The following is a 24,219-nucleotide window of genomic DNA, read 5'->3' as shown; positions in this document are numbered from 1 at the left end:
TCTTTTCAAAAAGACTTCAAGATTTCTTGTAAAACTAGAGTTCGCAGTGTGTTTGCTTGTAAAGTCCTGAGTGCATTGTACCCTCCTCCCCCTCCTAGTCTCTCCCCTGTAGGGGCCCTACTGCAGCTTGCCCCAATTTGTCCTCCGGGGGGAGGCCCAAGAAAGCCAGACAGGTTTTTGTTGTTTTTCTTGAGTACCACGGGCTGAGTATTAGAGTTTGAGGAACTCCCTCTAGAGGTAGACCTTGTCACAGGCCTCCTTCTGCAAACCATAGACCAGTGGTTCTCAGCCTGTGGATCACTTGTGTCCCAATCAGCACACAACTGTGGCCAGTGTGACATCCTCAGGGTCATGCAGGTGGTGTATATATTTGGATGCGGCCCACATAACAGAGAGAGAGCTGCATATGCGGCTCGCAATGGTAAATAGGTTGAGGACCAATGTACAGAGTAATCACCAAATTCATATTTAGATACTTGAATAATCTTGTTAACAAGATAATAACTCTATGGTGTGACAAATGGATGCTGAGAGTGAAAATCAAGTGGTAATTATCTCGGGATGTATAGGTTGTTCAAGTTAGTATGAAGTCAATTCAATCTGAAGTATCTTACTAATATTCTCCAGCCACGTCTCAAAAATATTTGTCCAAAAGTTTTTTCTCCATCAGCAGCATAAAATGAGATGATGTAGCAATGCTTGTGGATGTATGGATGGAAGAATTCAGTGCAGTAGCTAATCTGATGGACTTGTGTATCTTACATTACTGGAAATTGCTAGATGGTTGAGTTGGTAACTGTTCAGCATCCTTGCATTCTGCTGGAAATCATTATTTTTCGGTATAATTATGAAATCGGTCACCTAATTTTTCCTAAAGTCTTGTTTAACAAAAAATGAAATTGTGAAAAAAGTTGCATGTGTGTATTTCAAAAGTATACTGTCAAGATTTTTAGGTTCTAGATTTAATTTATTGCAGCTTTATAAAATTTATTAGTTGTACATATGTTTGACTTACATTTAAGATTTCCCCTTAAATCTTCACTTTACAATTCATAATAGCAGCGTTTAGTGTGGCATAAGGCATTCAGATGAATGATTAGTGAACGAGAATGCATATTTGTCAGCATCTTTACTTTATACAGCTTTAAACTTTAGTCATTTTGCTTTATGAACAAAAATTGGAGGTTAACAGTTGTTTTAACAATAATATAGCAACAAAATTACAAGTTGAATAAATGGAAAGGCAGACTCAATAAGGTTATAGATCTCTCTCCTCCTCCCCCCCCCCCCCCCAATTGAATTTAGTGCTAATGTAAGGTACTAGATTATTACTGCCAAAAAAAAAAATGAAATCCTCTCTATGAAGAAAATGTCTAAAGTGGGGGAAACTCTGTAGTGAGGTTCTCCATCCATGTTGCTTTGTCTATAAACCTGAACCCTGATTTGGTGTGATCCCTTTTAGAAGTTGGTGGATAATTGTCTTCATTCTCATTCAGTTGTTGGCCTCTTTTGAGAATGGAAACATGAGTGTCAGCAGGGGTGGTGGACGTTTCATGGTATGGATACTTGTTCACTAGAAAAAATATTGAACCAACACATTATGCAAAAGCCACTGAAAAGGAAAGATTTATATTTTAAGATTTTGGGGCAAAAGTGGTTATGCTTATTTAGGAGTCTAAATACGGATTTAGGAGCCTCGCTTTAGGCAGCCAATTTTGGAAATAACCATTGTGTTTAAAAAATATGATAGATTATAAATACAAAATTTTGGGGGGTATTTTCTCTCTTTTTATATAGATCAAGGGACAGAGGAACAGTGGAATGTACTCATTCTTCTTTTTAAATTTTTTACCCAGAGGATCCTGCATATGACTTTCACTCTTGTTACATATAGTTGCTTTTGTATATTTTTTGCAATGAACATTTTCGTTTGACTTGTATTGGTTCTGTAAGTACAGTGTTTGTTTTATTGCAGGGCATATAGGGAGTAACCAGGCCTTGCTTCTGTTGCGAAGTTGTGGTTCCTTGTTGCCTGAGGTCCCATCATGTGAAAGAACAGAGTTAGCCCACAATATATGGGACAAGTTGCAAAATTTGGGTATGTCTGTTCATATTTTTTACTATAATAAAGCATATAGATATTATTGTGTATAGTCTACTTGCTTTCTTGGTAACAAAAAGTTGAATGCATTTTAGTTACGTTAAATACGGAATTATGTTTTGCTGCAGGGATTTTTCTTTAGACATTGGCAAATATAACTATATATTTACCACCCAGGTTTTTTGAGGCTAGAGACCTGTTTGCCATTCTGAGGGTTATACTGACATCTAGGGGTGCTAACAATAAACCTGAGGGTATTTTTTTCTTTCTTATATCAATAGTTGGTTTTGTATGTTGTTGTTGTGACAGATTCTAGCTCTTTAATATCGTAAACACTGAATCTTATATTGCTAAATTATTTTATTTGCCTCAACATCTGGCAGTCCCAGTGTTTTAGTGTTAAAAGCTATATGTAGCCAAATGGCAATTTTAGACGAGACTATCTGATAACCATTAGAACGACAATTTATCCATTGATGTCCGTCTTCTGGAAGAAATGGTGATACCATGTTCTTAAAAGATGTTGTTGGGAAGTGGTTGAAGGAAGCCACATTATTTTTTTTCAAAATTTAGCAGTTCATGTGTAGAATGCAGAATAATACACAGAAGAACAGTGATGTTTCTGTACGTTTAACATTTTAATTATAAAGAACTGCACACTTCATAGAGTTACTCTGCACTGTCAGTTTCCACTTACACCACAGAGGTGGGTGAAATGAATTGATCTGTTTGTACATAATTTGTCATTTGATGTATAATAAAGTTGATATATAAAGAAATCCAACTAATTTTCATGTAACTTTTAAAGATACTTAACTTTGATCGTAAAACAGGCTGCTTTATTTCAATCACTCTGTTTGTAACATCTTGTTTAGGTGCAGTGTATGATGCAAGTCATTATAATGCTTTGCTTAAAGTCTACCTTCAGAATGAACATAAATTTTCTCCAACTGAATTCTTGTCCAAAATGGAAGAAGCTAATGTGCAGCCCAATCGAGTAGGTACTACTTGATTACATCCTCTCCCCTTCTAATGCTACTATTGAATAAATCCAGACTAATTTTTTCTTTTCTTTCACAGGTTACATACCAGAGATTGATTGCTGCATATTGCAATGAGGGCGATATTGAAGGTGCCAGGTATTACTTTGCACGTAACATTTTTTGCTGCAAGTTATTTAAATATATTTGCTTCTCATCTCCCTCTCCCCCCCATTAATATAAAACCTACTTTAATTTATTAAATTTTTGAGCAAAGAGGAGTCAAGTAGGTGATGTTCCAGTTTAGTGTGTTTACTCAAACGTGTTGTGGAAGTAGTAGATTGTCTTGTCAATTTTTGGCTCATGTACAAAGAATGTGAGATTATGAAGGAAGAGGTATTAACATGCAGGAAAAGTGCTCAGCAACTGGGGAAAGAGCATATATTATAATGCTTGTTGTTTGCTAATCCATATAATGTGAGGTGTTTTTGGGGGTTTTTTTAAATTCCAGAAGGAACTGCCATTGGTAAGTTGTGACAATGTGATTGCTGGACACAAGAGGAATGTACAAATATGGGAGTGGGAGCTAGCCAATAAAACTCATAACTGATACTACAAAAATTCTGTTCATCTTTTAAATTACTAAGATACATTAGAGAAAAGGTAGGTGAAGTAAGATCTTTTATTGGAACTTCTGTTGGTAAAACAGACAAACTTCCGAGCTACACAGAGTGCTTTCATCAACAAAAGCTGGTCTGATAAAAGATAGTACCTCACCCCCCGTTCTCCCCCAAATATTCTGGGACCCACAGGTGTACAACAACGCTGGGAACGACATAAGATACAATATTTCAGGAGTAACAAAATTGCTTAAATTATTAACATGTGCCACATCGCAAAATGTGATCATTCAAACATATCTTTCTGTGTTTTGCCTGATGATATAGTGCTTAGTGTGCAGCACAACAGTAGTTCACCAATTTTTATATAAGGCAAATATAACTGCAATGATTATTTTGTATCTTGCAGCAAGATTCTTGGATTTATGAAGACCAAAGAACTTCCAATCACTGAGACAGTATTCAGTAGCCTTGTGACAGGCCATGCAAGAACTGGGTAACAATATACCTGAGTTGTTTATTTTTAAATACTTCTCTTCTTACCCTATAATAATTAGCTGATTCAGCTGCATAAATCACATACATTTGCTGCAAAATGGGGGGCAACTATAATAATTTTGAATAACTGCATATAAAGGGTCTATTTCCAGAACGAATATAAATTTATATTCTGGTAATATGGGGCATTGGGACTGATGAGAGGAAACCCATTTACCAGTATCTTCAGTAAACTTAATTTTAAGAGAGATGATTGTTTCAGTTATTATGATCAGAAGTAGTTGGCCGCATTTCAAATATTTCTTCTCTATTGAAGTAAAACTCACTGTTCTAGATTATGTGAATCATTGGTCAATGTGTTTTCTGTTTAAATGTCTCTGTATTTATGACTTAGACATTTTCATCTATTAACTTAATACTGAGAAGTAAAAGGTCAATTTTTAATCTAGATTTTGCCTTGGGCTTTATCTAAAATATTGGAGGGGGGAAAAAAAACCACCCCAAAATTATGGCTAATGTTATATTGGATAATTGTAATTAAAGCCATTGAACCTTTTTCTTTTTTAAATCTATAGCGATATGACAAATGCAGAAAATATCCTTTCAGTGATGAGGGATGCAGGAATTGAGCCTGGTCCAGACACCTACTTAGCATTGCTGAATGCATATGCTGAGAAGGGTGACATTAACAACATTAAACAGGTATTAATATTTCATGCATAGTAATGCTTTTCCTAAAATTATTTTGTTTAAAATGGATTGAATGATCTGTTCAATATTTGCTGATTCGATACTGGAATTCCTTTTTTTCCTTACATATAAAAATACCAGTTGGTCTTTCTCAAATAATTCCCTAGTGATCAGCAATAATTAAGGAGAATTTTTTTCACCTGAATAATTGTTTGTTTAATTAATTGAATCCTGTCTTGCCAGCATTACACATTTTATAAAACTCTATTTTATCTTTTGATAGGCTCCTTTCATTACATATGTAGAAATGGTGAATAATGCTTGCTGATTCATTCAGTCTCATCATAAATATAATTATTTGAAAGGAAGATGAAACACATATTGCACAGTGTTTTATTTTCATCAATAGAAAAAGAACCTTTTTAGGACCTGATCTTGCTCCCATTGAAATCAGTCAGTTTTTGCCACAAAGACCCCGATTTTTATCAGAGTTCCATGGAGTCAAACTTCAGTGCCCATGAGGAGCCCTGCTGATTTCAGTAGAGGTTATGTCCTGGTGTAGAGCTCCACCCACGTGGAGCTCCTTTGCAGAAACCAGGCCTTTGTTATCTACTTGTCTCAAGGTCAATAAATAAATGTTTCCTTGTGTAGAAGAAGAGGAGTAAGGACACTTAATGTAAGGCTAGGGACTTGATGTCAGGGAAAATGGAGGGGACTGACATGAAGGTGGGGCTTTAGGGAGAGGAGTTCAATTTGTTCAATTTAAACCACAGAAACAAACAACTCTTCACTCCACACCGTCCCCTCCCTCCCCCTCCCCGAAACAAACAAACAGCTAATAAGGTACATGTGTCATCACTCTTATCACTTCGGGCCAGATTCTTTAGTCCTTTTTTCAGTAATAGTTTATGCCGTAAGTAGTCACATTTGAAACTAATGGGCAGTACTCCTGGCATAAGATATTACTGAGCAGGAAGAAGGGTGTCAGAATCTGATCATCATTGTATATTGTATCCCTTTCTCTCCCTTCCCCCTTCCCTCCCATCTGTCTCTTTAGAATTTAAGCTGTGGAACAGAAACTGCATCTGTGCTTGTATTTAGAAAATAAATAGCAAATGTAAGTGGTACTTAAGTGTAAATATTTTTGGGTTTTTTAATGTACTGTGTTTGCGAAGTGTAGGCTTTTCATTAACCTTACACTTACTCTCAGGTTTGTGGTTTTTACTTACAGACCCTGGAAAAGGTTGAGAACATGGAAAGTTATTTTTTGGACAAGGATTTGATGCAGGTTATTTTTAGCCTTGCTAAGGCTGGATATCCTCAGTATGTCCAAGATATTCTGTCTCGGATGAGATGTGATAGGCGATATATTCCAGGTAGTGCTTTCAGTCATGTGTCTAAAATCTGGTTACTGTAACTGTGCTTTGGAATAGTACTGTTGTTCAAGATTAAGAAGGAATGCATTTTCTGTTGGTTGCAACAGAAGAAAACGATTTGTCACTTAGTATGATATTGTGTATGAGGCTTTGTGAAATCCTACTGAGGCAAAATAATGCTTTGTGTTGCTTAATTTTATTTTCTAAAGATAGCAGATGTGGATTAGTCTGAGTCATGTTTTAAACCTCAGGGTTTTCAGAATTTAAAAACAGATATAAGCATTTTTGATAAACTTTTTTGTATGTGCATCACAAACTTCTAAAGTTTTACTACTTGCCCTTATATCCTTGGTAATCTGGCATTTTTCTTCAAGAAAAATATTTTGTCATTTTTGTTGTGGCAGACATTGAATATGAGTTTCTGTAACAATGGTTGCAGGCAATTTTGAATATGTTATACCAATTTGTATATGCAGGCTGCTGAAGATGCTTCTTTTCCCACTAGCCTGTCTGAAAGATTTGTCTTTCAATTATAGTATTTGGCCCACTATGAAGACGATACTTCTGATATATTTGTCGTGGGTCTTTCTGTAATAAAGGAGATTATTTACAGTTTATACAGCACTATGAGAAAGATTTCATTTCAAATCTGAGTTCTGTAGCAGTTAGTCTCACAAACAAGCTATGTTATAAGATGCTTGTACAACAATTTCTGCTTTCCTTCCATAGATACAAAGTCAGGGGCCATGCTAATTTGCTTTGTAATTATTATTAAAATGTTCTTTGATTATTTCTTTTATAATCTAATGCCAAAATAAATTGTTCCAAGCTCTTAATAAATATTGTCTTTGGTGTTTTTATTATTCTCTAGATGCAATGAATCTATGTCTGAATTTGATAACTCAAGATTTGGAAGACACAGCTTTCCAAGTTCTCAAAGCATTTCCTAGCTTCCCATCTGAAAATCAGAGTGAAAGCAGTATAGATTATGGTGACTTCTTCTTACAACACTGTGTAATTACAGATAAGGTATGCAGGATGTTACCTTTAAAGTCTGGTAAGAAGAAGATATGGTTTGTGAGCTTAAGGAAGTTAATGAAAATGTGGAAATTGTAGTTTTGTTCATGCACTTACAGTTAAAGAGTAAAGATGGAATGCATTAGGGTAATCACTTTAATATTTCACCTACCAATTTACACAGTAAGTGGAATGTTTATGAGCAAAAATGCTTGTTGGTGTCTGTAATACCTACTCTATGGGTATAAGAAGGATCTTTTCTTTAATTGCTAAAAATGGTTTAAAAATTGAGAAGCATTAAGTGTTCATTACAATTTATTATTATAATAAATTAATTTTTAAATTTCTTTCTAGCCCTTGAGCAAACTGAAACAGTTCTGTAATGAGTTAAAAGAAGCCAATATGCACTCAACTCCCCTCCAGTTTACTTTGTATTGTGCTTTGATGTATAAGAAAACAGGTACCTAACTATTTATTTGCTTATTTTAAACATCAGTTTATTTAAACAGTTCTGTTGTTGTCTTATTAATAATCATTTACCTTATGGATGTTTTCAGGTTTGGCAATTGACCTGGTGAAGACTATGAAAGAGGAAGGCTTGCCTCTCAGACCTCACTATTTCTGGCCACTGCTTGTTGGGTACCAAAAGGAGAAAAATGTTCAAGGTTAGCTTTCTGATCCACATTTCTGTTGCCTTATTTATAGCTTAATGAACGGATTGACATTTTAATCCTGTTTAGCAATGTGCTTGAAGGTGAGTGGAGACCTGGGGATATGCAATTCTTACCATCACAAACATTTCTATGATTTATTCAGAAGTGCTTTTCCGATTTAATTGTACCACAGTTTTCTTAGTTTAAATATAGAAATCAGTTTTGATAGAAAGCAGATTGCAAAACACTATTTGCATGGGATTTTTAACCTTTTGGATTCCTGGCTTTGCAAAAGTTCTCTGCTGCTCTGTATCCCATACAGTAGTTCTTTGATCTTTTACTCTTGAAGAGACTTATTGAGACCTATGGAAGTAGAGGAAGCCTTTTAAAAGTAAGGTTATATGATGACTCGCTGTGACTGTGAAAAGCTGAATCTTTCTTTTTGGACCAGTTTTTTTAATTTTTATTCAATGATAAGTTAAATGTGAGCTAACTTACAATAATAAGATATGCAGGAAGACTTCCTTTGCTGAATGAGTGATCGTGACCTGACAGCATACTGATTGAAGGACAGAAATGTTCAATCTTTTGGATTCTTAAGTAGGCTTAAGCATTTAGCACACTTTCCCCACATGGGGATGTCTATAGTATATGAATAAGAATTGAACAAATATTAAATTTTAGAGTACAGTATCTAATTCTTTGGTTTGCGTTATTGGTAATTCAGAAAGAGTGGTCTCATAAAAAGATGCTTTTAACAGAAGTACTTCCCCCTTGGGGAAACAAAAAACTGTCTTTTTCATCTTATCTCACAGTATAATGTGCTTTAGAATGAGATGCAGAGTTGTTAGTGTGACATTGGGTGACAAACAAAATGCACAAACAAAAAAAAAGTGCTTTTAGTAGACTGTTCATATTGCAATTTTATTTTAAATATACAGTCACATTCCAGTTTGGAAGAAATGCTGAAACAAGTATTCCCTAATTGTTTCTGGCTATAAAAGTGTCTCAATCCTTTTTAGAAAAGCCTTTATGAAAACAATATTCAGTTTTTATTAACTCTTTAGCTGCATGCTGGTGCTAGAGCACATGGCAAGTTGTCTTCTGGCGCACACTTTCTGAATGCTGTAAAGTTTTTCAAGAATGCAGAACTCTTGGACCCTACTGAACAGAGTTACTCCTGCTCAAAACTGTCATCCGTACTTATGTACATGTGTATTTCAACCTGTTAATACTGCTTTGTTGCATCGTCGAAAACTTGGCTCTACCTACACAACAGCAAAATATTCTAGAAGTCTTCTGTATTGCAAAGGCTTTGCATACTTCTAGAGCTAAAGGTTGTTGTACCTAATGGTTGTGAGAAGAGTAACTTTTTGTGATCTGAGCTATCTGCTAGAGACAGAGATTGGCTTAATTTGGAATTGTAGAGTCTTCAGAAGTCTGCAATACTTTTATTTGGCTGTCAATAAGAACTGATAGTCAGCCTCAGAATGAAGTCTTGCCTTTTCTGCCCACAAAGGCATCAGAGGATAACTTTTTGTTTGGTCCTGTCGTAGTACTGTGCATTCACAGAGTTATTTTGTGCATCCAGACTAGCATCTGGTCCTTCACAGTTATGAGTTCTCTGGTGTAATGGTTCCGGGTGGGTGGGTGGGTGTGTGTGTGTGTGTACGTACGTACACCTACAACAGCCAGTGTGTGAGCAAACTCACAGCTCTTAAAGCTAAACTTCAAATTAAAGGAAGATTTTTGAGCATTCCCTTCACCACTGAATCATCAGTATAAATATTTGCTGCAGATAGGTGTAATAAAGGTTCTTGCCCTTTGCCATGTGAAACCTTCCCTGCATTCATATTTCAGGGGGGATAAAAGAGAGATTCAACATTATATTAGCTTGCATTTTTATATGTGAGGAAAAATAATCAGAAAAAAAATACATATATTCATTAGTGATGGATAATAGGGAAAGTGGTAGCGGTGAGAAGAACTTAAAGGTGACAGTGGGGACAGTAAATTAGCTGAGTTCTCATTGTTTCCTACCAGCAAAAAATAATAGGGATTATCAAATAAAGGTGGGTAAGATAGAGGATCACATCTCAGACCAAAGAGTTGATGATGGTTCCTTTCTCCACATGTGGCATACTGCTTACACTTCTGGGCATCTAGCTATACCAGAAAAGTATTAACAAATTTAACAGAATTTGGAGAAGATGCAAAAAATATTGAAATGTTGAAAGGATGGACTTTCAGAGGGAGGTTAAATGACCTGGAGGAGTAAGAGGAGGGTGTGTATTATAACCGCCTATTGGTATTTGAAGGGCGTACATGCCAAAGAATGAAAGGAATTATGTAGGCTGGCCCAAGGGGTTATAACTGGTACAAGGGAAATAAAAAGTAAATGTTGGGGAGAACTTTTTATTGCTGACATATTTATTCTACGGATTAGTCTTCCAAAGAAAGAGGGAAGTGCTGTGGCTTGAGTCATATAAAACTAGAGTGGATAGATGATTGAATATGCTGTATAGATAGTTGTCTGGATAGAAGAGCGAGGAGCAGATTTCTACAATTTTGTTAAAGGTATCCATTAAAAATTAGACACGTTTTTATTTTGTGTGCTGATAACACTAAAAGCAAGTTGACGTTTTTTATTTTCATATTTTCCCATATTCAAGTAAATGCAAAGTTAGATTTTTTGAAGGAAGAGGATATACTGTGAATGTTAAGAAAATAACAAAATGTATCAGGGCTGCAAACATTAAGAGCATTGGGGAACATTTTGTCAATAGACCATATAGTAAAATATGTTTGGAAGTGGAAGGCAGTTTTGGGTGATGATTTGATCACCTTAAAAGTTGTATAGGTATGTTTTAGGTTTTTGCTTAGCATCATTTAGCCACTTTCTTTAAGCTTATTTTTAAAAATATTTAGCTGTGCTTTTTGTTTTTGTTTTTTATAGAACACTGCAGTATCACATCAACAGTTACTTACAAAGTACAGTATAATATGCAAGGTTCCCTTTTCTAAGAGAATTTTTTCATTTTTCACATTGACCCAATATAAAAAGCTCAATAAATAAGCCAAATGCAAGTTTACATTTTTTGGTTTCCCTGAGGTGGGTAATGGTGTTCCCCAAGAAAAGTTGAAAATACTAAATTAAAATATTTGTCCAAGTGTTGTCCTTAGGTACATTACTCCAATAGAAATATTTTTGAATGCATTGTTAAGGTCAAATTTTGACTGTACACTTAGCAGCATTGTACCATTTACCTGAATATTAACTTCATCTATCAAACTGAAAATTCAAAGGAACACTACAATATTTGATATATGAATTAAATAAATACTTAAATCCAGTTTCAGCTGCCCTTACTCATCCAGAATTGTACCTAACTCAGCAAAAAGTTACACTGATTTCAAAGGGACTACTAGAGGAAATAAGGTACTGCTCAGTGTGAGAATAAGTGGCAGAATCTGTCCCTCAGTAGATAAGAGCTGGTTTGAGGCAGATGTGTGGATGGGACCACAAGCTGTGGCTCTTTCCACTCCCTGTTCCTCTCCTGCTCAAGCATATGAGTTAGGGAGAGAGTGGAAGCTGCACATCCAGTGTCTGAACACAGGAGTTGAAGAGCCCTATATGATCAGGCACAGAGAGGTGTTACTCCTCTGCACAGCTATGTGGGACCAAGGAACAATTTTGTCTAGAGAGTATGCTTAAAAAAAAAAGGGGATAGTTAAAATGTTTTACTTTTCACTGTTCCAGAATCTCCACACAGGGTTATTTCTTGTGGGTGCTGCCGTTTTAATGCTGTATCCAAATGGGGTTGATTTTCCAAAATAAAGCTTGAAAAATCCCATTAGTAAATGGGGAAGGGGGGGCACTTTCAGAATAGTGTAAAGCAAATCCTCAACATAATAGAGAGCAAGCTTTTTTAATGGCTAAAAGTTGGTTCAGTTAATCTTCTGCAATGGGTTGTGCATATGTTGAATAGTTTCCTGTTTAATATTAATTCTTAATAAAACATTTTTTCTTGATTATTTATTGTGATTTCCTCCCTACATCCACCAATAATTAGAAATAATTATTAGGATATCTCCTAAAGTGTGCTGGAATTTTTGTTTAATAACATTCATTGTGCTTCACTTGGGATTGTTAAAACCCACCAGACTTTTGCCGAAGAATCAGACTTGCCAGGATTAAGCCTGATGGACTTTTATGCATTGTTTCTACACAAAATATTATGCAGTTGATGTATGTAAATTGTGTTTCAGAGGTCTATTTAAGAGGTCTATTCAAAGGCCAGTCCTGAGGTAGGGGGGTGGAATGGTCTAGCATGCTTTTGGGTACTTCAAAATAATTAACAGAAATATTGATAACTTGCTATATTTCACAGAGTTTGATTGCAATGTAAATGTGTACTGTGTCTTAAATAAAAACATATACATTCAAATTTGTTATATTTTAAATACATTAATTTTCAATTATAACATCCATTTTCAATAGTGAAATATTTAAAATCTCAACTGAATATTTAAAAAAAAAAACCCATACTCACTTTTTATTATGTGAGGTTCAAGTTACCTCATTCTTCAAATACTTATGCAAGTGCTTAACTGTGAGAAGTCCTGTTGACTTCAGTGGAACTACTCACGTTTAAAGTTAAGTGAATGTGTAACTTTTTTCAGGATTATGTGCTTGGATTATTAAAAAACGAACGATCTGTAAACTAATTTGCCGTTCACTTTATAGGCTGTCTAACTTTTTGCATTTTTCTGAACTTGGGAAATTAAAACCAACTAACTTGTTTTCACTTTTATTTATAGTAAGTTTCTTGTAATTTTTTCACATTCTCAAGTACCACAAAAATAGTAAGAGAAATTGTAAGTAGTAAAGGGATTTAAAAAAAAAAAAGGACATGTGGAATTTAGCAAAATCAAGAAATGTTCTAGACTTTTTACTTTTTTAAAATAAAATCTAAATTTTTGGGCAAAATTTGACATGACATCATCCTTCTAAATTTTTTTTTGCTCTGTCTCTTAATAAAAGTTATCCGTTTAAGAAACTCAGTCAGAAAACTAAGAACATAGTGACTTCTTACTTAACAAATGTTCCTTACACATGATATGTAAAACACTCATACACAAGCTTCTTTACTAAGAACGTGTTCACTGTAAAAGACTTCTTTTGGGAGAACACAATAAAATGACTTGTTTGTGTTAGCCAATTTCTATCTTATTAAACACACATGATTGCTTTTGTGTGTGTTGGCTCTTTTTTTGCTTGTTTCTTTGCCTATTGTTTAGGTGTGAAAGATAAAAGGATGAGGAGCAGAGATATCCTTGTGATGTCCAAAGAAATTCTAAAGCCATAAGCCATAAGATGCAGAAATGCTGTTTTTAATGTATTTTCTTTTGATTTACACATTTTACAGTGTTACAGGAGATGACAGTATCTTGTAACTTAATACTGAAAAAACATTAATCAATAACTAAGTAATAAAGCTGTTGTGTGTCATTGAACAAAACTTTAAAATATGTGAAACCGTGGATCTCTTTTGTGATGATAAATTAGTGGTTTTCTGTTTTTTGCTGTGCCAATGTTGAAGATGAAAGCTTTTAAAGAAAACAAATGAATAACCTAACCTTCATTTTCAGAAATGGGGAAGATGGGGTATATTGTGGACTTTTAAAAATTGGTGCAGGGAGGGGGAATGGGGAGAACTTCATGAGACTGAGTATTAATACAATTAACAGCAACCAGACATAGGGCAACAGGTACTGTGGAAGCTTTTCTCTCACTTTTCTGCCATATAACCTTAATCCTGCTGTACAGCACCCTATTCTAATCCTTATACTTCCTTGTCTCTACTCAAAAATTGTGCCAAAACTGAGTGGTGGTTTTGTGACAGATGTCTACTATGGATTTGGGAGAGCCTAACAAACTCATTTTTTCACTTTGACCTAAGTAAGAATTTGAATCCAAGTGTCCTGTGGCTAGTGTACCTAAATCACTGTAGTATGTAGCTTTCTGTTGAAAACAGCTATTTCTTGTAATATTGACCCAAACTCTTACTTTTTAGAAAGACTGTTCCATTGTAACATTAGCTGGGCTTTTAATACATTTTCTACATCTTGTAATCATAAAATAGAAAGTTGCTGTCAAGATCTGAAAGGTATCAAGCAAAATTTGCTATAATTAATTCTTTGTTCATAATGTTGCAGATTCTCAGACAAAATCAGAGTTTTGTTTAAGGCAAACTTGAGCAGATGATGCGACTTTAATTTAGTGTGACTTGCCTGCATGTATATTTAAGTGCTCAAAGGGAAATCACATTTGATTATTTGCACTATAGTGCACTGCATAAAATATTCATGGAAGTGTCACTTTTCCATAGGTGGCACTCCGGGGCAAAGACAGAGACTTTAGGAAACTTTACATTTTTAAAGTAACAAATGAGAGGCATGTTGAAAAGAACATATGCTACTTGGAACTGGTGTCTTGCAGCATCTGACAAATCATTTTTTGCCAGCAAGAATTCCAGTACCTGTATAGCTTGTGACATGAATGCAGAGTTAACTAATCAGACCTGATATAATGAAAATCAGGAAGTTCTTGCAAATTTGAGAGAGAAGCCATTAAAGCACTAAAATGCCCTCTTTTAGAATAAATGTTGAATGTGATGAAGATTTCAAAATTAAATGGTATAACATCAGTTTTTATTTTTATTAATGTTTGTATAATACGAGCAGTATTTCTTTCTATTTAGAAATAGAAAAGTTGTTGTATTGGTGTTAAAGCTGTGTGATCAATTTTAATAAAATATTTAATGTTACTTCTTAAAATTTACTTTTTACTATATTTAGTGCGGGTTGGTATCATTGATACATTTTCAAATAAATCTCTAAGCTGAAAATTTAGGACCTGATCTTATGAGGTGCTGTGAGAGCCTAATACAAGTGCAGAGTGATTTTAGTGGGTGTTGCGGGAACTTGGCACTTTGCAAAATTGGGCCCATTATCCATCTACAAACTAGGCCAACTCACTAGGATGCCTATGCACCCAATTTGCACACGTAAATATTTATTCAGCCTGATGCAAGGTCAGATACCTGTTTTGAAAGCTTGGACCTTAGCAGTAGAGTTGGGGTCAAGGCCCAAAGCTGAGTGTTTTTCTTAATATATGTTGATCACAGATTTGTCTTGAAACTGCCTATATGCATTTATTTTTGTGAATTGAAATAGTTTCTGTATTCAGCACACACATATGGGCATCTTCAGTGTATGGTCTTAAAATATTTATAATGAAGCAAAATAATAAATGGAGCCACCCAGTTCTGGGCTGGCCTCTCATCTCTAGGTATAGGTGCTAGTTATTTAATTATAATCTCAATGAAGCAGCTAAATTTCACTAACCAAAAAATGCTTTTTCTAACACCACATTTTCAGGGTGAACTAAGAGTTTTCAGTCTTTGTCAGTTTACTTTGGAACATGATAGGCATAAGAATGGTTGGTCTATTTTTGATTTCAGAATTAAGAACTTGATTATTGAAGGTAAAAAAACAAACACCCAGCTTCTGCACAGCAGGAACTGGGGGGGGGGGGAAATTCCTGAATAAGCATGGAAAGTTAATGTTTATATCTTGCCTTTTATATAAAGAATTGAGCTTTTAGTTACCTGAAATTGTTCAGCATTCTATACACTTCCTTATATTGCTTCTTTAGGTACTATTGAGATTCTGAAAACCATGCATGAACTGGGGGTGGAACCTAATACGGAAACATACACAAACTATGTTTTGACAAATGTTGATAACTTTTCGAATTTTCGTGCTCTGCTACAGGTGAGTTTAAATTATTTACTTTTTATATATTGCTATGTTATGGCCCAATTCTGCAGCTCCTGTGTGTGTAGGATTCTCATTGACTCCAGTGGTGTTCTGAGGCATGCAGTTGTCTCACAGACAAGTCCATTAATAGTTTGAGCTATTCATTTTTTTTTTTTTTTTTTAAAGTTTATTAAAGCCATTATTTACCCACCTTTTCCGCTCCTCCCAAACAGGGTTTTAAACTCTCCATAGCATGTGATGTTTTTCTGTAATGCAATTTTCCATTTTTGGAAATGAAAATTTTTAAGTATTACCATGTACCTGATTCAGTAGCTTTATTGTATTTTTTTCCATTTATGCAGAAATCTAGGGGGTTCTAGTCCCTTTTTCCAGTAATTTTCTTTCCTGTTATTGATGGTGCATGCTTGGCCTATGTAGAGGGATTGTACCTTTTAGTGGTCAACAGTTACTCTTCTGGCCAGCTAATTAGTAGCACTGATGGGCTTTTTGATTGCTTTTCATTCAGTCCTCCTGACAAGAAGAATGGTGTCTACAATTTGGTGCCCTAAAGTATTTGTAGAAAGGGGAAATTGTTAAATAGAGACATGGGGAGGGCAGTGTTTAAAAATACTGAGGGTGTGTATGTGTAATTATCTGTATTTATAGGAAAGTGGCTGTCCATTTGAAATTGAAGAACTCTCTGCTGCAGAATTAAGATATGAAGCAATATTTGGAAGACTGGAAAATGTTTTATCATTTTGTAAGTATCTTCAATGTATTTAGATTTTTTTTAAACAGATGCATGGAGTATTTAGGTTGATGTGTTTGTAAATATTCAAACATGAATTTTAAGAATGATTTAAATAATGATTGGGGTTATTGTGAAGTGGGTACTGTATGGGAGCGTTATGGCATTCGTCAAAAAGATCCCAACGATGTTTTCTGAAGCTGCCAGTTTTGGCCAACAGGTTTTTTCATTTGTTATAAACTACTTTTTAAATATGAACATGCCCCAATGGCTTTGCATACATGTTTTTTATTCATTCATATTACATTTATTTTAAAAATATTATAAATGCAGTACAAAGATGGTAAATTGGTATTTAGGTTCATTTTAGGTGCCTCCACACGTGTACAGCTGATGGGATAAGCAAGCCCTCGCTTTACAGTAGCGCAAGTTAAGTTTTTTTTTTAATGATCTGATTTTTGTCAGAAGACCTTTCAATACTCAAAAGGCCCTAATCCTGCCAAGATTAACACATGCATTTTATTAAATTAAAATCAGTGGGATTACTTTTATTTATAACTTGGCATGTGCTTAAGTCTTTGCAGGATTGGGACCCAAATAGTTTTCTTTAATTTGTCTATTATACTATTTAAATATTTCACTCCAACACATAGATTGAGTAAAACTAAGGTTTAATACCTCACTTACAGGGAACACTGATAGGGCAGATTTGGCTCCAATTTAGAGATTTATAAAACAAGATAGAAAAATTTCTGATTTATTTTGAATTCAAATGGAAAATTTGAAAGCAAACATCCTTCTGCAGTTTACAGCCTATACCCTGCAGAGTTGTGCAGCTATATGAAAAATTGAAAGTAAAATTGGCTAGAAACTTAGGAGAATTAAAAGTGGAACATAATAGTCTGTTTTCATTATCTAATGTGTAAAACATATAATTAGTGAAAAGTAAATCAAAGGTTTTAAACCTTTTTTAAAAATCTAATTTGGTATTAATTATGTTTTTAACCAATGTCCTTATGAAATTAAAACTTGATAATGTTTTGTTTATTTATTTAATGTGTAATGCTGATATAGTTGCAACATTGCTAACCTGATTATTTATGGTACTTACTTAATTAACTCTCAAACAATTATTAATTCTATAAAATTCACTCTGAATTCTTCTATCTTTTGTTCCTGTTAGTCCAATCAATAACATCATTCAAAACATAGTGCTTAGCTGTTATTTCAGTCAACAGAGTAGTGGTGTCTGGCTGGAACAACGGTACCTCCTACTAAATGTTTCATTTCCAGCAATGTTTCTGTTACTTGTAGAAGCAAAACTAAAATGTCCTTAATATTTTGACTTTGGCTAGAGTGATCAGCTTTTGGTATATCTAGTAACAATGGCTTTGTACTGTCACTCTTGATGTAGTCTTAAATAGTACATTATTTAGCCAGAGATGCATTTATTAAATCAGCAACTATCTTTTCCAGTAGTATTTCATAGATTAAGGTTTGTAATTGAAGAAAGCATGCAAATGTTTACCTTACAAACATTAATTTAGAAAGAAAGTACTTTTGTAAAATTAGTGCAGGCCCAATGTTTACCAGTTAATCTCATTAGCACCTAGAAAATAATAAGACACAGAAAGATCGTAAACAATATAAATTTCTTAATGCATGTGTACCGGGGAAAAAAGTTTGATTGTCTCACCAGTGCAGTCAGTGGAGGTGAAGAATTAATGTTGGCTGCTATCAAGGTCTATCGATTCTGCTTCTTATCCCCTATAATATATAGATCTCTGTTACTGACAAGATGAAAACTGTGAAGCATCAGCTGAGGAATCTAGGTGCATAAAGCAGCATAGATGAGCTATTTTTCCCTTTATCATTCCATTCCACTTCATTGTCAGCTTCTTTTGATTTTCTCAGACTTGTTTGTTGCTAAGGAAACCAGGTTGCCAATTGTCTGCAGCAGCTGAGCATACTGAGATGTTTTATGCTGGTCTTTTTATGAACAGAAACTTTAATATTTCACTGGAAAAATGTTTTGCTTGGGGATTTTGTAAAATGAACTTCAAAGGTTATCTTCAAAACTAAACAGACATTTCAGTTTGTGTGTGTGTGTGTGTGTGTGTGTGTGTGTGTGTAATTTCTGCCTGAGTCAGCATTCCTGTTTTCGCATATTCTCCTACACCATCTAACCCTCCTGCTGTTGACACCATATCCCTCACTGAAGCATTGATGCATTCAGCCTTTTCCTGGGGTTAAGTCCATTTTAATATTAACCTTACATCATTTGAATAGGTTATAAAAAGCAGCATATAAAACATCATGCAGTGGAAAACTGGACTTACTTCACATGAAGCCTAAGTGTACCACTGCTGTTCAGTGATTGCAGGGGTGTTATGTTCGAGTGGGAGTCAGCGTTCTGGAAGGTAGATTGAAATGCAGGAGTGCTCAACTAAGGACCCTGAAAACAAGGGATTATAGGGAATAAACTAGAATTGTGAATTATCTTAAAGGGATATTTAATTTCACAATTTTCCTTTAATGTTTCAACCCATATTGCTGAAAGTAACACTTAAGATTGTTACCACTGAAGGTTATTAAAGCAAAAGTATTTTTTCTGTCACATTCTGTTGATTTACTTAGTTAATTGGAAGGCACTTGAGAGATAATAAGTTTCACTGTTTTCCTGTATAGTTATTTAGTTTCTTTGTTTGTGGGTAATTTGCTCAGGAACAGTGGAGAGAGAGACATTTTAGAAAATAAGAAAATGTGATTGTAGATCCAGCAAAATTTGCCAAGCATATTTCAGGACCTGAAACAATTGTTTAAAATTTACTGGCTCTCAAGCTGTTTCCCCTGACTCTTGTGTTCTCTTTTGTGACGAATGCCACAATCCATTTTTTTAAGTAGTTCCTGAATCGGATTGCATGTTTTTCACAAGGGTGCTAACTTCTATAACACTTATGTCTTATCTCCCCTACATTATTTTGTGCATAGGACTAACATGTAAAATCATTAGCATTAACTGAGTTGAATCTCACTGTCATTTATGGAATAGTAGAGGTCTCTGAAAAGATGGCAAATTCAAATAAAAGGTAGTAAATTCAAAACTGTAATTCAAACAGAAATACCCTTTTCAGATAACATGTAATGAGACCATAGAACTCATTGCCCCAGGATAATGAGTCTGAAAACTTAAAAAGATTCTGAAGGGATTGAATGTTTGTATGGATAACAAGAATATCCAGAGTTGTCAAATAACTGCCATAACAAGAAAAAGATGGATGGGGTCTTAAACCTACTGCTTTTCAGGGCTTAGACCAATCGCTTACTTTTAGACACTAGGATGAGATCTAATGTGGAGGACGGATTATCCCACATCTGCCTACTGCAGGATTCTTACTGTCTAGTACTTGCCACTGCCAGGGATAGGATACTGGACTAGATGGTCCTCAGTTTTGGATTAAGTGTATGGCAATTTCTGTGTTTCTTGTGATTTATAAAGATAATTAACATTTACTAGATACAGAAAAAGTGTTACTTCCATTAGGTTTTGGTGTAATTGAACAACTGTTTTTTTTTTTTTTTTTTAAAGAATACATATTCTTCTATATCTTTGTATTTACAGTGTCATCACCACATATGCCCGCTGTGAATTTGTATAAATTTAAAGGCGCTCTCATTTTGGGCTTTAAAAGGTAAGTTTTCATAAAGTGAACTTTACTTTTTTTCTATCTGTAACTGGTCTCATCTTTCCCCCACCCTCATGTAATCTTTTCCTGTGGTTAAGTCTAAAAACTTAACAAAAATTGATTTCCATCAAGAGGTCAAAAAGTCCAGAGCACTCCTGCCCCTCTCTCTACATCTCCATCCATTAAACTGACTAGCATTGCTGTAGTCCCCTATAGTCCTCAGCCCAGTAGCAATAACAGCTAGTTGTATGATGCTGGAAGAGTGTAAAATTGACCTGAGACCATGAATCTTGCTATTTTATTTCTAGTCACTTTTGCATTTCTGGTGGTACTGTAATGGAAAGTATAGGTGTGTGTAGGAGCAAAGGAGGGTTTATAGTCTTCTGTACCATTTACTTGCTTTGGTGGGAGGAAATCATGAGTTTTAAACTTGATGAAATCATGGCTTAATATAATAGAAGAAAATTTTTTTTTTCAAACTGCAGAACATGAGCTAAAAATGTTGGGTATCTTGTGTGCTTTATTAGTGTCTATGGTTTATGAAGGCAGAACTGTTAGGCTGTTACTCACAGTTATTTAGGTGGAAGGCAGCATGATCCAGTGGCTTGAGCACTAGAATGGGAGTAAGGAGAGTTGGGTTCTTTTCCCAGTTCTTGCTTTGATTTGCTGTGTAACTTATCCTCTGCGTGCCTTGTCTCCCCATCTGCAGTATGGGGATAATTATCTTTGCTACATTTGTAAAATACTCTTAATTCTACAAAATAAAAGCAGTATATGAATGCTAAGTGTTTATATGGTGTGCTGTTGAAATAATATGCTAATTTTTAGTATTCCTTTTCTTTTCAAGCAACTTAGCCCATCTTATGAAGAAATGTGTTATTACTTTATTTTGTTCTCTGTCTTTGTACTCTGGAAATAAGAAATTGCATCGAAATCTTGTTAGACAGCAGACTAATATATTTTTCCCCTTTTAAACTTTATTTGAATGGAAGAGGAGGCTTGATTCTTGGGAGTGGGTAAAGGACAAATTCATCCAACAGTAGATGGAACCATTGCTGGGTTTCTGATCTGCACCATTTGAGGTGGAACATCGGGCAAGTGCCGTGTAGAAAGAGGCTCGATGTCTCAAAATGGAAGCTGTTTTATATGTTTGGTTTTTTTGGTTGGGTGTGGGGGTTGTCTGTCTGTTTAAACTGGTATCTCAAATTCAGAGAATCTGTTCTAATCTCACATTTGCAAAGGTTCACCCACAATTTTAAGACCTGGTTTTTGTGGAGGAAAGAATTTCTCTCTCTGGCCACTCACCTCTTCCTCAAAACCTGCGGCTTTGAAGGCAGTGACCATTAACCTCATCATAAAAGTCTCTTGTGAAATAAGCTAGTAGTGTACTCCGTCTTTTATGTTAATTGTTCTCCAGTATGTTTGTCCATTTGTAAGCCCTTTGGGTCAGGAGTTTGTCTTAATTTGTGTTTGTAAAGCCCTGTGTAAATGATGGGCCTGATTATAGCAAAACCCCGTTTATCCGATCTAGTTGGGACTAGAGCCAGATCGGATAATTAAAATCTGGATAATCTGGAGAACGGGAAAATGCGATGCTGCATCACCATCTAGTGGCCACAGGAGATAATCACCTGGAGTCCTTGTTGTTCAGTTAATGTGGGGAGCTGGATAATGGAGGGTCAGATAAACAGGGTTCTGCTGTACTTTATAATGTCACTGCTTATTTAGTGAAGATTTACAAGCACTGTTGTGAGCCAAATAGGTACTACTACAGTGCCCCATCCACACATGAAACACCATCATTATTCTGCTCTTCCAGTCCTGGTCGTCTCCTGCTCCTGGACTGCCACTGTTGGCAAAATGTGTGGAAACCTGTTGGCTTTAGCCAAATTTGAACTCCTGCTCAAAAGTTGAATATTGAATGTAACAAACTTTAAAACACTGTTACCCTAAAGACAGTATTCATGGTCAGAATCTTTTTCCCCAAGAAGGCTCCATCTTCCTCAGAGAACTAAAATTCTATTTAACAGTTGCACCTATGGCCCTATTTGGGACTGGGGGCTTCCTTTTGCTAGGCTCTGTACAAACATACAGTAAGTCACCGTGCTTATCTTGAAGAGCTTGCAGCCTAACTAAAGGTCCCTCTTCCAAGTTTGTTCCCCATGCTAAACACCGGGAGAGCCCATCTCCAAGCCAACAACTCGCTTTTCCTATCCACCCCTCTCAACTTCAGTTTAAACTTCTTAGTTGCTCTCACTTACTTCCCCAATTCCATCCTGACCTGCTGATTCTGATTCCTTAGCGTCATGGAGAAGTGGGTGACAGTAGTAGTACAGTCCGGGGGAAGAGGGAGAGTTTCTGGCATAACCAGTCAGGGCTAGTTAAACTCTCATCTTTGATCTCCTTAAAGACTTATCCCTCATGGCCACTGGCAGTGAACCAGTTCCCTAATATTTAACTGAGGGTTAATCAGTTGTGCCACTTGGTCACAGTATGGCTCGTTAGGTAATGACTTCAAAATATTTTTGGGATCCAGATAATTTTAGTAGGTTTTTTAAATATTTGCAAACAAAATATTATTCTAGCCATATTCTGAGTGATCTCACAGAATTATACTAAAGCTTGTGATAAGAGATTAAGCAAAACAGTACCACTCGAAGTAATTGTTGAAGCAGTGACAAGGACAGCTAGCTGAGCACATCTGAAAGCTTTCTGTGCCCTGGAGGTTCACATTACTCCTGCATGCTGGCAGTTCAATCCATAGTAGTGAAGGTAGTTTGTACTGTGGCATACTGCTGTAATTTATTACCTGCCTCCATTCATTTTAGTCCCTTTTTTGCAAAAAGGGCCTCAAACATCGGACTGCATGGGGGCCTTCCTGACCTCACAGGTGTCTTTGCCAACGGGTGCTACTCTCCCCATGAGAAGTGGAGCTTCTTGGGGAAGAAGAGGAGATTCTGAACATGAATGCTGTCTTCAGTGTAATGGTGTTTAGTTTTACATTAGATATTCAACTTTTGCTAAGGGGTTCAAACCTAACTTAGAATTAAAACTATGAAGTTTTTGCCTGTACCTTGGTTTTTGGGCCACTGTTTAACCCTCCTATGTAACTTGAATCCCACCCCGACCATCAAACAGATGTTCATATTGTATGACAAATGCAGCACTTACCTGTTTGACCATAAGTGGCAAGCAACCAGTACTGAAATTTCAATAGTTTTCCATGGTCAACTATTGGAGGCCATTAATGAATGATTTGAGCTGCTCCCCCTTGGGAGACACTGAGGATACCTATGTACTGTTCCGGTTGTTCCAGAATCCAAAGCTTGTCTCTTTTGACAGCATATTGCTATTCACTGAGGCTTTTTCATGACTAGGTAATGTCATGTTTAGATCAGGGTTAGCTAACACGTTACCTGTTCTCTATCTTTTTCCTGGTTAGAGGTACAGGGTAACGTCTTTTGCTTGGTTTTTATTGTATTCATCGTGTTTATTATGTTAGTGTCTAAAGCCCAGTCAAGAGTGGGATCCTGTTGTATTATGGACTATACAAAAACAAGCAGTAAATGCTGTGAAGAGCTTACAGTCTAAAAAGACAGACACAGGGTGAAGGAAGTGGTAGAACACTGAAGCAGAGTGAACAATGTGATGGCAGCAAACATCATGTTCCCCTGTTTTATTGTGTCCGTGAAGGGAGGGCTTAGTTAGGAGGTTTAAGCTAAATGGAAGAAAAGGGAAGGGGAACCAGGTGGGCAAAGCAGGGAAAAAGAGTAGCAGCTATGTAGTGAAACTGAGGTGAAGAGACTTAGAGAGGGGTTGGAGCAGACAGCCAGTCAGCACAGGGCAAAGAAAGGCCTGTGAACTATAGAAAGTTCCAGATATCAGCTGGTAGTGTTTTAGGCTACAACTCAGTCAGCCAAATTGAGCTACAAGATGTTACTCTGTCTACACCAGGAAAAAGTAGTATTTAGATTGGGCTTAACTAGCACGTTAGCTAAGCCCCACCTAACCTGTACCCACTTTTCC

General features: G+C 35.8%; 1 protein-coding gene across 1 annotated transcript in view; it reads left to right on the top strand.

Moving 5' to 3' along the window:
* LRPPRC (leucine rich pentatricopeptide repeat containing) overlaps positions 1 to 24,219 on the top strand; it is a 155,128-nt gene that overhangs the window by 21,695 nt on the left and 109,214 nt on the right. The window contains exons 3-14 of the mRNA XM_067565070.1: positions 1,976 to 2,098; positions 2,977 to 3,098; positions 3,182 to 3,240; positions 4,111 to 4,197; positions 4,775 to 4,901; positions 6,121 to 6,265; positions 7,137 to 7,294; positions 7,637 to 7,742; positions 7,840 to 7,947; positions 15,656 to 15,774; positions 16,426 to 16,519; positions 20,130 to 20,199. Coding sequence (XP_067421171.1) covers positions 1,976 to 2,098; positions 2,977 to 3,098; positions 3,182 to 3,240; positions 4,111 to 4,197; positions 4,775 to 4,901; positions 6,121 to 6,265; positions 7,137 to 7,294; positions 7,637 to 7,742; positions 7,840 to 7,947; positions 15,656 to 15,774; positions 16,426 to 16,519; positions 20,130 to 20,199 — 1,318 coding nt within the window. The remainder of the gene's footprint in view (positions 1 to 1,975; positions 2,099 to 2,976; positions 3,099 to 3,181; positions 3,241 to 4,110; positions 4,198 to 4,774; positions 4,902 to 6,120; positions 6,266 to 7,136; positions 7,295 to 7,636; positions 7,743 to 7,839; positions 7,948 to 15,655; positions 15,775 to 16,425; positions 16,520 to 20,129; positions 20,200 to 24,219) is intronic.

This window comes from Emydura macquarii, unplaced genomic scaffold (assembly GCF_026122565.2).
Source record: "Emydura macquarii macquarii isolate MOO-44397 ecotype Brisbane River unplaced genomic scaffold, CSIRO-AGI_Emac_v2 contig_2676, whole genome shotgun sequence".
Classification (NCBI taxonomy): domain Eukaryota; kingdom Metazoa; phylum Chordata; order Testudines; family Chelidae; genus Emydura; species Emydura macquarii.
The sequence above is the reverse complement of the archived record's forward strand: the minus strand, read 5'-3'. Positions and strand labels throughout refer to the sequence as shown.